Here is a 12,338-nt window from a genome sequence, read left to right as displayed (position 1 = left end):
TGTTGCTTTTTAATTAATAAAAGGCATTTTTTTTAATCATCATTTTATTGAGATATATTCACATACCACGCAGTCATACAAAACAAATTGTACTTTCGATTGTTTACAGTACCATTACATAGTTGTACATTCATCACCTAAATCAATCCCTGACACCTTCATTAGCACACACACAAAAATAACAAGAATAATAATTAGAGTGAAAAAGAGCAATTGAAGTAAAAAAGAACACTGGGTACCTTTGTCTGTTTGTTTGCTTCCCCTACTTTTCTACACATCCATCCATAAACTAGACAAAGTGGAGTTTGGTCCTTATGGCATTCCCAATCCCACTGTCACCCCTCATAAGCTACATTTTTATACAATTGTCTTCGAGATTCATGGGTTCTGGGTTGTAGTTTAATAGTTTCAGGTATCCACCACCAGCTACCCCAATTCTTTAGAACCTAAAAAAGGTTGTCTAAAGTGTGCGTAAGAGTGCCCACCAGAGTGATCTCTCGGCTCGTTTTGGAATCTCTCTGCCACTGAAGCTTATTTCATTTCCTTTCACATCCCCCTTTTGGTCAAGAAGATGTTCTCCATCCCACGATGCCGGGTCTACATTCCTCCCCGGGAGTCATATTCCACGTTGCCAGGGAGATTCACTTCCCTGGGTGTCTGATCCCACGTAGGGGGGAGGGCAGTGATTTCACCTTTCAAGTTGGCTTAGCCAGAGAGAGAGGGCCACATCTGAGCAACAAAGAGGCATTCAGGAGGAGACTCTTAGGCACAAATACAGGGAGGCCTAGCCTCTCAAAAGGCATTTTGGAATGGTTTATGTATAATACCAAATAAAGAATGTTGAACACTTAACAAGTTTATTTTATAAAAAGGTATTCAGCTATCTATACACAGCTCTTGTGTAAATCTAAAGTTATTTCAAAATAAAAAGTTTATAAAGAAAGGTATTCATACTTTTTCAGTGATAGAGAAAGTAGGTATACTTTGAAACTTCCAAACTCTGATTCTGAAACCTGAGACTATTAAAAGAAAGGAAAATTATAGGTCAGTACCTCTCTGAACATAGATATATTCTTTAAATTAGCAAATTGAATCCACTGATAAATAAAAAGTATAATACATAATGACCAGTGGAATTTGTTTCAAGAATGCAAGATTTGTTTAATATTCAAAAATCAATCAATGTAACGTACCTTATTAACTGAATGAAGAGGAAAACCATAAAATTATCTCAGTGAATTCAGGAAATTATTTGCTGAAGTTTAACTCCCATTCATGGTAAAAATTCTCAGGAAACTAAGAAGAGAGGGAAATTTCCTTACTCCAATAAAGGGAAACTACAAAAATCCAACAGCCAACTTAAATGTGAAATACTGAATACTTTCCCCCTGAATTTAGAAATAAGATTAGTATGTCCAATATCACCATTTCTATTCAAAATTGTACAAGGTCCTAGCCAATGTATTGAGGCAAGGAAAAGAAATAAAATTTATAAAGTGTAGAAAGGATAAAATTAAAACCATCTTTATTTACAGATAACATGATTATGTACATAGTAAAATCTACTTGCGTATACAAAGCATGAAAATTAAGTGAATTTAGCAAGGACCATGGATACAAGGTAAACATTAAAAAATCAACTATATTTCTATATATTAGCAATCAACAAATAGAAAATGGAATTTTAAAAATACCATTTGCAACAGCATCAAAATGTAATCAAAGATGTATAAGGCCACCACACTGAAAACCACAAAGTATTTCTGGGAGAAATTTTAGAAGACCTAAATAAATAGATATATAATGTTTGTGGCTTGGGAAAGACTCAATATTATTACTGTGTCAGTTCTTCCCAAATTAATCTATGCATTCAATTCAATCCCAATCAAAATCTCAGCAGTTTTTTTCTGGAAATTGACAAGCTCATTCTAAAATGTGTATGGAAATGCAAAGGACTTAAAATAACCAAGGCAATCTTGCAGCACAATGTTAGAGTTTCACTTCTGGATATCAAGACATGCTAGAAAGCTCAAGTAAGCTTCACTCTTATTGAATCTTTTGAGGTCAGTTGTCTGTGCCTTAACTCTAGTCCCCATGGTCAGATAGTCCTGAACCCATCAGGTATCTGCATGGCTTCTACCTGATAAAGTATGGGCTAGCTATTGTCCCCTCTGACAACCTTCCTAGACGAGACAACTTTCCTAGACGAGACAACCTTGATGAGTAAGAGTTTGACAGGCACAGAGGGAAAAAATGTCTGTAGGTAGAACTGCTTGCTCAGAGACAGGAATGTGATATTAACCATGTGATGGAGCCTATGGATGTGGGGAAACACAGTGGAAGAAAAGATTGGAAATGGCCAGATGGCGAAAAGCCTTGAGTTCTATTTGAAAGTGTTTAGACTTCCTCCTGTGGAATTAGATAACCAAAAGTGGTTTTAAAGCAGAGGTATGATTACCTGGAATAGGAAGAAACTGCCATAGGAAAACAATTAGAAAGCTGTTTAGAGTTTGCAGGAGAGAAATGATGAGGTTTTCATCTAAGGCAATTGAGAAGCCCACCTTACATTTAATGTGGATTAGGTGCTAAACTACAATTACCTGTCAAAATTTTCTTTCTTAAAATTATAGATGAGGAAACAGGCATGGGAAGATTAGGTAGTTTGCTCTGGCTCACACAGCTAATAAATAGGGGTGCCAACAGGGAGTTAAATGAATGTAACCAAGGCAGGCTATGATTCCATAGCCTGTACTCTTAGCTGTGATACTGTACAACTATATCATGATGGAGAAGGTTCTATCCAGAGATATTTAGGGGGCTAATCAGGCTTTGATTGTGGCTGAGATGTTACTTCCCTGTAATGGCACTACCATGATTCTCTTCATACCCTTAATGATCTTTTCTGTTTGCTGAACACTTAACATTTTTGGAGTTTGTTTTCTCTTCTGGCTTCATCTATCAACCTGTATGTTGATTTGATCCAAATCTCTTCAATCCCAATTTCTCTCTCAATCATACTCTTAAGGTCATTTCTACTTTCCTATCCTGTCATCACCTAAAACCTATATCTAAAATCAAACTCACATTTTACTTCAGTTTCACTTGATGTTATCTATTAATAACAAAATTAACTAGTCTTCCAGGCTTTAGGAGAGTATTTGGCCCTCCGATTCCTTCACCCTTCACACCCTATCAGGCAACCAGTCCAGTCAATTCTTTCGTGTAGTTTCTTAGATTCATCTTCTCCCCTTCAAAATCTTTGCTCCTGCCCTAGTATTAGCTCTCAGTATCTCCTGAATTTGTTTCCTGACTCTTCCCCCTACATTTAATGTCCCTTGTATAATCCACCCTGGATACTATTACTCTGACATTACTATGTCAAAGTAAACTCTTGCTCAAATACTGATTTCATAATTTACTTGCCTTATTCAAAAACTTCTGATTACTCTCTATTACCTGACAAATCGGGTCTACTGATTTGACTGTCACCTATTCTCCTTCTAAATTGGAAGACACTGCATTGCCTGTTTTCACTCGTTCTTTAGCAAATTCCCACTCGTATGAAATTGGAACTTTCCTCTCTTGTTGATTGTCTCGTTACCGTCCCATCATCTCAACCCCCATCGTGCTCTATATGTACTCAAATGCACACATCAGACTTGTTCTATCTGAGGTTTTCCTAAAACTGGCCTAAAATTCCTCCTCCTTTTTTTCCAGGCCCACAACCCAAGTGGCTCTTTCCCTGATGGCTTCAAAACAAAATTCTATCTCCCTCCTCCAACTTCTTTTGTGCTTATTGCCACTGCCAAATAAGTATCTGTCCTTGTATTCTCCAAATGATGTGTGTTATACAATGTAACATTATTATGTTGATATATAAAGCTGTTCTATTGAGTAGTCCAGGAATATATCTTATTTTCCCAACAGGGTAGTAAGCTCTGATGTTCAGTTTAAAATTATGTCTTCTTTTTGGTCTGCATAATGCCAGTGATAATACTTAATAAATTCCTATTATTGGTTGAAATTATAAACATGTGTATTTTTTATTCGTACATAACCCTGTAGGCTTAGTAGTTTGTCAGAAAAACAGTAGAATGTAGTTACTATTATCTTGCTTTAAGGTGTTTTTTCCTTCATAGAATTGAAAATGCAAATATTTAAGACATTCTGCTTTGTATATTCAAACCATACTAAGGTTATACCTTTTAGGGTAATATTTTTAATTATTCTGGGAGAACAAAAAAGAAAACCCCTGAAGGCTAACAGTTTGAAATTGAACAGGACACCCTTGGGAACGAAAGGGTCACGGGTCGTTCTCAAACAGACAAAAAACAATGGAGTCTATTGTGCCTGAAGATGGTGTATTTTTTTCACGAGACAGTGTGTTGACAGTTTCCTTCCTCTTGGGTCATTGTTGTCTGCTAAATGATCTGTGACTGCAAATTGATCACAAGCTTTTCATGCAGGAGATATAATGCAGCCTTTCATTTTGTTACCTCCATTGCTAAATGCTGAAACATTTCATTGGCAAATTGATGTTAGTTTAGTATATCATTTAGTAGTATAAAGCACTGCATGCAGCTCTGAAAGCAATAATAGTAATGATTAATTTATCTTCACTATGTTTCAATTTTCTACTTAAGTGTGATTGCAAAAGTAATAACACATTGAAAAATATCAGTTTTAAAATCAAGTGTCAATAATTGTTCTTTAAATAAATGAACTCATTGAAACGTGCAGATTTTGCCCCTATTAATTTCAAAATTGAGTCAAATATTTACCGTACCTATGATTTACCTATAAAATTAATGCTTGTCTACGCGTTCTAACTGAAAAGTTGCTTCTTCCTCCACAAAGAACTAGTAGTTTAAATTGAAAAACATAAGACCTTTTACATTTGATATTTAAGCATTATTTAAACCAGTTAACAGATGATTTCACATATCTGAAAAGTATCCTAAAGTAATGTTTTGTTTATAGAGGTTTGGGAATCTCTGCATTCAGAAAGGTTATAGGAGAAAAATCTGGAAATGTAGTTATTGTAGAGGCTGTTCTATAGTTCCCATTTAGTACTTTAGAACAATCTTTGCTCTCCTGTTAGGGCATAGTAATATCAGCACAAAGAAAGAAAAGTATGGGCAGGAATATTAGGAAAGAGTAGTTTTCCCCTTTTTGAATATGGACAGATATGGTAAAAATTAAATCAATCTCAATTCTGCTGCTTTTTTCTCCTCATGATAAAAAGTTAAGTAAAGGTGGTTTTACAAAAATTTAGACTCGATTTTAAGAAAATTATTTAATGTAGAATGAAAAATTTTGCTGTTATAATGCTTTTCTTAAATTTTTATCATTAGTTATGAAAGACAGATATAAACTTGTATTTTTCTTTTCATAACATTCATAACATTATTGAAAAATGATTAGGACATGTTTGTGTATGATTTGTATTTATTAGTGACAAAATAAATATGTTTGATTTACTACAGAATTTACAAATCAGCCTAATGTGTTGTGACAGCATATTGTTCTCTGAATAGTCCAGTCTGATAAAACAAGTTTTATCAAAATTGCAGTTTGCAAATTTGCAAACTACTCATTGTCTGATTTTAATTTATATTTTCAGATCAATTAAAGCCATCCCATTTAATGATTACTACAAGACATGGTCTGGAATAGCCACGTCGAAAGCCACAGAATATTACAGAGCTCCATGTAAGGTGATCTAGCCTAATCCTAAATCATTTTGGTATATATTAATCTCTGAATTATTCTCATGTTGTCTTGCTTTCTAAAACTAATTGACACCTATTTGCAATGTGAGGATGATAAACTTCTCTGTTGGCTCTGTACTTTATTCGTTCAACAAGTATTTAGTTCCTCTTTTGAATAGAGCCCTGGACTGAAGCCTAGTTAAGAGCCAGAGGGAAAGATAGGCATTAGAAGAATATAAAATGTTCACAAACTTATGGAGGTTATTTATTCCCTTCACGATTCTTCTCCTCCCTTCCTAAGCACTCTTCTGCCTCTTCCCCTAGCAATTCCTTCTTCATTCAGTCCGCTACATTCATTCTCTTTAGAAGACCTCATCCATCATCATGGTTTCCATTATCCTACATGTGATTCCTAAAGCCACATCTCTACGCAGACACCTCTTCTGAATTCTATGCTTGTATTTACAAGTGCTCATTGGACATTTCATCTACATATGTTTAGGCATCTCATACCTAAGATGCCCCAAAGTGAATTCATAACCTTCCCCCTAAAACCAGTCCTTCCTTTTTATAACCTCTCTTGGTTAGTGGTAGATCACCACTCTTGCAGCTACGGGCCCAAGCCGGGATCATAGAGGTTACCCTAGGCTTCTTTATCTCCTTCATTAAGCCTTGTTGATTTTATCTCCTGCAACTCTATGAACGCTTCTGTCCTCCACTCCACCCCCACCCCTGTGACCACTTCCTAAATATGGGGACTCATCCTGTCTCTCTCATCATTGTGATAATCTCTTAATTGGTTTCAAGAGAACAAAACATCACTCAAAAATTAGTATTTAGTTTTATTAAGGCACAAATTAAAACAAAAAGTGATTAAGCTTAATAAAAATTTTTAAAGTAAATTTTTGCTTGAGATCAATAATGTCTAAAAAATCAAATGTTCTTGCAGGGATTGGTTATTAATTTTTTTTTTTTTTTGAAATTATACATTACACATTACTTTCCTCCCTCACTTGTAGACTAGCTGTTAAAAAAAATACATTGTTTAAGGTTATGAAATCTAGTCTTTAGCAACTCTATCAGTATGAAAGGTTTTGTTATTTTCAATACGAGGGTGTTTGAATGTTTGCTTCGTTTTAAAGATTTGTGGCTGGGTGCTGCCTCGTCAACTCAGCAAACATGTGTTGAGCACCTACTAAGTGTGAGGCATGAAGGAGCCCACATGGAGTAATCAAACAAACTTGGTGTTGCCAGACATCGGCACATTCTGTGGAATGACTCGGAGTCCAACGCCTCCAATCAAAAAATAAACAAACAGATTGTTACAGGATGGTGCTTTATCAAATAACAAGTTATGTACATGGAAACTCCAAACTGCTGGAGTTAAAAATAATGATAGAAGCACATACCAAAGCTTAAGGGAATTCGGGAAGGAATGCCTGGAAGCATTTGGGAAGGAATGTCTTGCAGCAATAACCAATTAAAATATGTAAGGGAATAATGAAGAACCACTGACTGCAGCTTCTTCCTCAAAAGAGTTTGACCACATGATGTTTAATTTTGTTGTTGTTTTCTTATCTGCCATTAACCTAGTATATAATTCATCTCTCTTTGTGAACGCAATAGTGGGTAATGGTAATCTCTATTCCTGAAGAATTTCTGAGACTTTGATTCTAGCACCTGGTGCTAGATTTCACAATCACACTGCCTCTTCTTCCTCTAGGGAGTTGTTATAAGAATGTTTCAAGAGCTTTCTATCAATAATAACGAACACTTAATTAAAAAAAAATTAAATGTAAACCTTACATATACTGCTGGCCATTTTGTCTTTGGATAGGTCAGCTGGATGAGTTCCAATACTATCATTTTAATGGCCTAATTTCCTGGCAATAATAAAGATGAAGCTTTTAGATTAAAGAACACTTCTTCAAATACTTAGAAATGAAAGGGAAACTTCTAATACCTTTATTTCTACAGTTACATTCTCATCACTGGAAAGATTATTAAACTCTTGTGCATATTTTTAGGAGCTTTAGCTTTTTTATGAATAGTGGTGTACAGTTATGTTTTTATTTTTGGTATTCTATATCTTTGTTCCATAAGTCTGTTCATAGTCATTGGTGCCATAATATTAGTAAGTTTATTCTTATATAATGTGGCTTACAGAGTATGTGTGTGTATATATATATAATTATATATATATCCCCAATCCAATAATCTTTTATTCATTTTTTCAACCAGTATTTATTGAGCACCTAATATATGTCATGCATAGTGGTATATCAAATTTATGAGGAAGATATAATTATTACCCTGTTATAAAGATGAGAAAACCAAGACCAAGAGAAGTTAAGTAATTTAACTAAGGTCACACATTTCAGAGTATAAATTCTGGAGCCTGATTGTCTGGGTTTAATCCCAACTCTGACATTTACCATCTGTATGACCTTGGGAAAGTTTCTTAACCTCTCAGTGTCCCAGTTTCCTCATCTGTAAAATGAGAAAATCACTGTATATACCTTGTAGGGTTGAAGCACTTACAACAGGGCCCAACCCATAGTGAGTGCTCAGTCAGTGTGGTTATTGCTGTATGGCATGAGATTTAAATTCAGACTCTGAAGGATAGGCAGTGTATTTTTCAGTAATTATAATTCTTATTTCATAGTTTATATAATCATAGGCAATCATATGGGAACATGTACCAACGATCCACTCTTCCGTGTCCATCACTATAGAATGGCAAATAAAAGGCTTGGCAGAGAACAAACTAATACATATGGTTGTGGGCAATAGTGCCTTAATGACAGAATATGATCCCCATAAGGAAATGTTTATGTCTGAAGAAAAGAATTCCTTCAGACCCAGTGTACTCTTTAACATTGAGAGGAGGCTTCCTGGTGTTTGTTTGCTGTTATCGAGACAGTCCAAACAGCCTGAAGCCTCGTGGGGATGCTTGCTTTCATCCTAGGAGATGTTCTTTGAGTCTTTGAGCCAGCAATAAGGGCAAATGTGTCCAAAACGCCTTTAGATGTGAAAGGCAGTACCATTTAATTCTAATGCAGTGGTTCTCAATCTTGGCTGCTCATTAGAACCACCTGAGGAGCTTGTAAAAATTCTGATGTAAAGGGCACACCCCAGACCCATTATATCAGAATCTTTGGGAGTGAAACCAGGCAGTACTATTTTTTAAAGCTCCCCAGGTGATTACAATGTGCAACCAAAGTTGGGAAGGCTCTAGCAGGAAAAGCATGATGACAAACGTTAGAAACTCCTTAGCCTTTTTTTTTTTTTTTTTTTGGCCTCATAAAGTTAAGTTAATTTAGGCTGGTTACTTAACTCTTTATGCCTCAATTTTTGTTTCTCTTAATTGACAAAAATATTCCACCCTACTTTCATTTGCTCTATGGTTAGTGTGAGATACTGTGTGAAAAGAAAACATGGTAAGGTAAGTTATGATTTTACATTTCTTTGGATGTGACAGTCCCAGCAGTGAAAAAAGTTCAGATAAAACTATACCGATGGTGGATAAGAGGTATGTAATCCGGGAAAAAAAAACAGAGTAGAAGCAGTGTTGCTGAGGAACAATAGGGAATTAAGAAGAACTATATTATGGAGGTGATATGGGGTGCTTTTCTATTACGGATTACAAAACTGCTATAAAAGCAAGATATTGGTACTAATGTGGAATTTCAACTTGAAGGACTTCTACTAGAATTCCCTGCCTCCTCATCTCTTCTCTCATTTCTTTATTATTTCCCCCCAATAAACATTCATTGAGCATCTTTTATGTCTAGTCACTGATCTGTGTGTTAGAGACAAGGAAGATAAGTATTGTGATAAGCCTTTCGTGGAGTTTACAGTTGGATGGTAGGAGACAGATAAAGAAAAAAATAATAGGAATAAAATATGAGAAACATTAAAATAAGGGTTTGTACAAAATACTCTGGGATTTTCATGTCTCAGATGGTAGGGAAAGCAATGAAGAAAATGAGTCTGTGATATAAAACTAATGAGAGTATTCAAGAAAGACAGCCATGTCATTTGGGGTTTCATAATATGTAATGAAGAGACTGCTATACATATTCAAACATACAATCTAGGAAAGGAAATATCAAAAAAAAAAAAAAATAAGGAAAGATGTGAATTATCCTTAATAGGAATTTTAAAAGAAAATAACATTCATGAGACATTAAAATTTAAATTATGGTGAAGAAGTAATGAATAGTCTCAATGAGAAGATATTATTTAGTCATTCTGTGTCTGTTTATCTGTAAAGTGTGTATTATAATAGAAGCCCCTACATATCTACTTTACATGTGCCAGCCTATATTAAATGAAATAATGAAATAATGAGGCCTCACTGAAAACTCTGAAGAGCTCAGATTTGTTTCTGTGATGGAAGGGGGGAGTATATAGCCAAAGATCTATAGGAAGAGTATTAATACAGTCTATAAGATCATATTTGTATGTATGTATGTGTGGTTGTGTGTGTTTGAAGCAAGAAAAGGAAGGAAAAAAAGTACATTGCTGGTGAAAATCCCATGATATTAATAAAGGAAAAGAACTAATAATTCAGGTTAAATGTTTTTTTTTCTATCAATGACAAATTTCGTCAAGCTAGAAGTGGTAAATTAATCAGCCTTGAAAAGGAAGGTCAAGGCTGGTGGAAGGCATCTAGCCAGTTAAATAGTTCAAGTCTGTAAATTCAGAACAATTATAAGGAACAGGGAGATAGATGGACAGACAGACAGCAAAGTAAATATATGTGTATATGTTTATGCACATATAAACATACACGTACATATATACAAACACATGATATGGGCTCTGTTACTAAAATGGAGACATGTAAAATCATGCATTTAGTTTTAATTAAAAACATAGCTATGTATGTTCAGGGTATTGTAGATCTGTCTTAATAGTATTTCATCTAAAAGCTATCAATTCCTTAAGCATAGTAGGTTTTCAATAAATTTTATGTGAATTGATTGAAGACTTAATTTATATAAGACTTATAATTAACCACAACCTTATGAGCCGGGTGTATAATATGATTGCCAAAAAAGATGAATGCAGAACTAAACCAAATTAATAGAAATGCAGAGCACAGATCGAGGGTGGTTTGGAATCCTATTCATATCTTTGCTATTCAAACTAAATCAAGTTTCTGAGCCAGTTCTGGACACAGATTTTAATAGGAACATCAACAAAGTTCACTGCCATGATGATGAGGATGGTTAGAGCTCTAGAAAATCAAGTCTTCAAAAAAAGTTGAAGGAACTGAGGCTGCCTTGAGAGCTGTTCTTCAAACCTCAAAAGCTGTTTCAAATTAGAGGGCTTTCTCCCTTGGGAGAGAGATGGACTTACTCAGTATTGTTCCTGAGGTCAGAACAGTGGAAACTCTCTGCAGCTCTCCATTTAAGCTAGTCCATTTAACCCTTAACTATCTGCTAATGGAAAAGGCAGTCTCCCAATAACAAAGTGGAGAGTTTTCTGATGGATTCATGTAGAGGCCGGATGGTCATCTGTTTTGAGAGTCTCGCTTTAGGAAATACCAAGATCTGTCATGTTCCTTCCAACTCTAAGATTTTATTTTTCTACTTGAAGTGCTGAATTAGAATTTTGTTAAACTATGACAGGTGTGGTTTCTATATGAATTATTTTAATACCCTCTTCATTACTGTAAATTGTATCATAAACATGTCATTATAATGGAGAAATTTTTCAAGTTATAGTTTTTTTTTTTAATGGTCAAAAAAACTTATATTTAGAATTAGCCAGCTGAACTCAGTTTAGATGATCCCAATTTTGTTGGCAGCATCCAAAGCATCATAGTCAGGAGTCAGTCGAACAGAAGCCTTCTTCTGTCCATCAGACCTGACGAGGGTACTGGCCTTGGCCCTGATATGACCAGCTCAGTGTCACAGAGCTTCTTCACAGCCTGTTTGATCTGGTTGCTTGTTGACTTTGACATCCACAATAAGCACAAGCGTGTTGTTGTCTTCAGTCTTCCTCATGGCTGACTCAGTGGTCAGGGGAACTCGATGATGGCATAGTGGTCAAGCTTTTCTCTCTTAGGGGTACTCTTCTGAGGATATTTGGTCTGTCTTCTGAGATGCAGCATCTTGGGCCGCCAGAAAGTTTTTGATGTATGAATCCTCTTTTTTTTTTTTTTTTTTTTTTGTGGCTGTGGATGCCTTTCAGTAATGTCTTCTTGGCTTTCAAAGCCTTTGCTTTCACTTCGGTTTTGGGAGGGGCAGGGGCTTACTTCGCAATAGGCACCATGTTCATGAAAAGGCAAGACAAAGTCTTCTTGATTCAAGCAATTTTCAGTATTTAAAAGTTAGTATAAGGAAGAAATTTGAGAAGTGTTTGAGCATTGTAATATGATTTGAACTATATAGTGTATGTTATTGCCACATGTCAACTTAATGAGAGATTAATTATTTTCAACTTTGAGTTATTATTAAAGAATGTATGCATAGCTCCTTTTTTCTACCCTAATTTCAGTGCTTGAAGATCCAAATTTTGTGAGAAGTTATTATAAATGGAATAAAATTGACCTAAGACATCCTGAAGAGTGGAGATTAAAGTAAGTAACTTGAAGTGTCTACCATGTACTATTCC

The 12,338-nt window shown here is 35.2% G+C and overlaps 1 protein-coding gene across 1 annotated transcript in view; it reads left to right on the top strand.

Moving 5' to 3' along the window:
* UBE2U (ubiquitin conjugating enzyme E2 U) overlaps nucleotides 1-12,338 on the top strand; it is an 84,082-nt gene that overhangs the window by 51,154 nt on the left and 20,590 nt on the right. Inside the window, exons 10-11 of the mRNA XM_037809430.1 lie at nucleotides 5,624-5,712; nucleotides 12,222-12,303. Coding sequence (XP_037665358.1) covers nucleotides 5,624-5,712; nucleotides 12,222-12,303 — 171 coding nt within the window. The remainder of the gene's footprint in view (nucleotides 1-5,623; nucleotides 5,713-12,221; nucleotides 12,304-12,338) is intronic.

Source organism: Choloepus didactylus, chromosome 2 (assembly GCF_015220235.1).
Source record: "Choloepus didactylus isolate mChoDid1 chromosome 2, mChoDid1.pri, whole genome shotgun sequence".
NCBI classification, from domain to species: Eukaryota; Metazoa; Chordata; class Mammalia; order Pilosa; family Megalonychidae; genus Choloepus; species Choloepus didactylus.
This window is presented reverse-complemented; position numbering and strand designations above follow the sequence as displayed.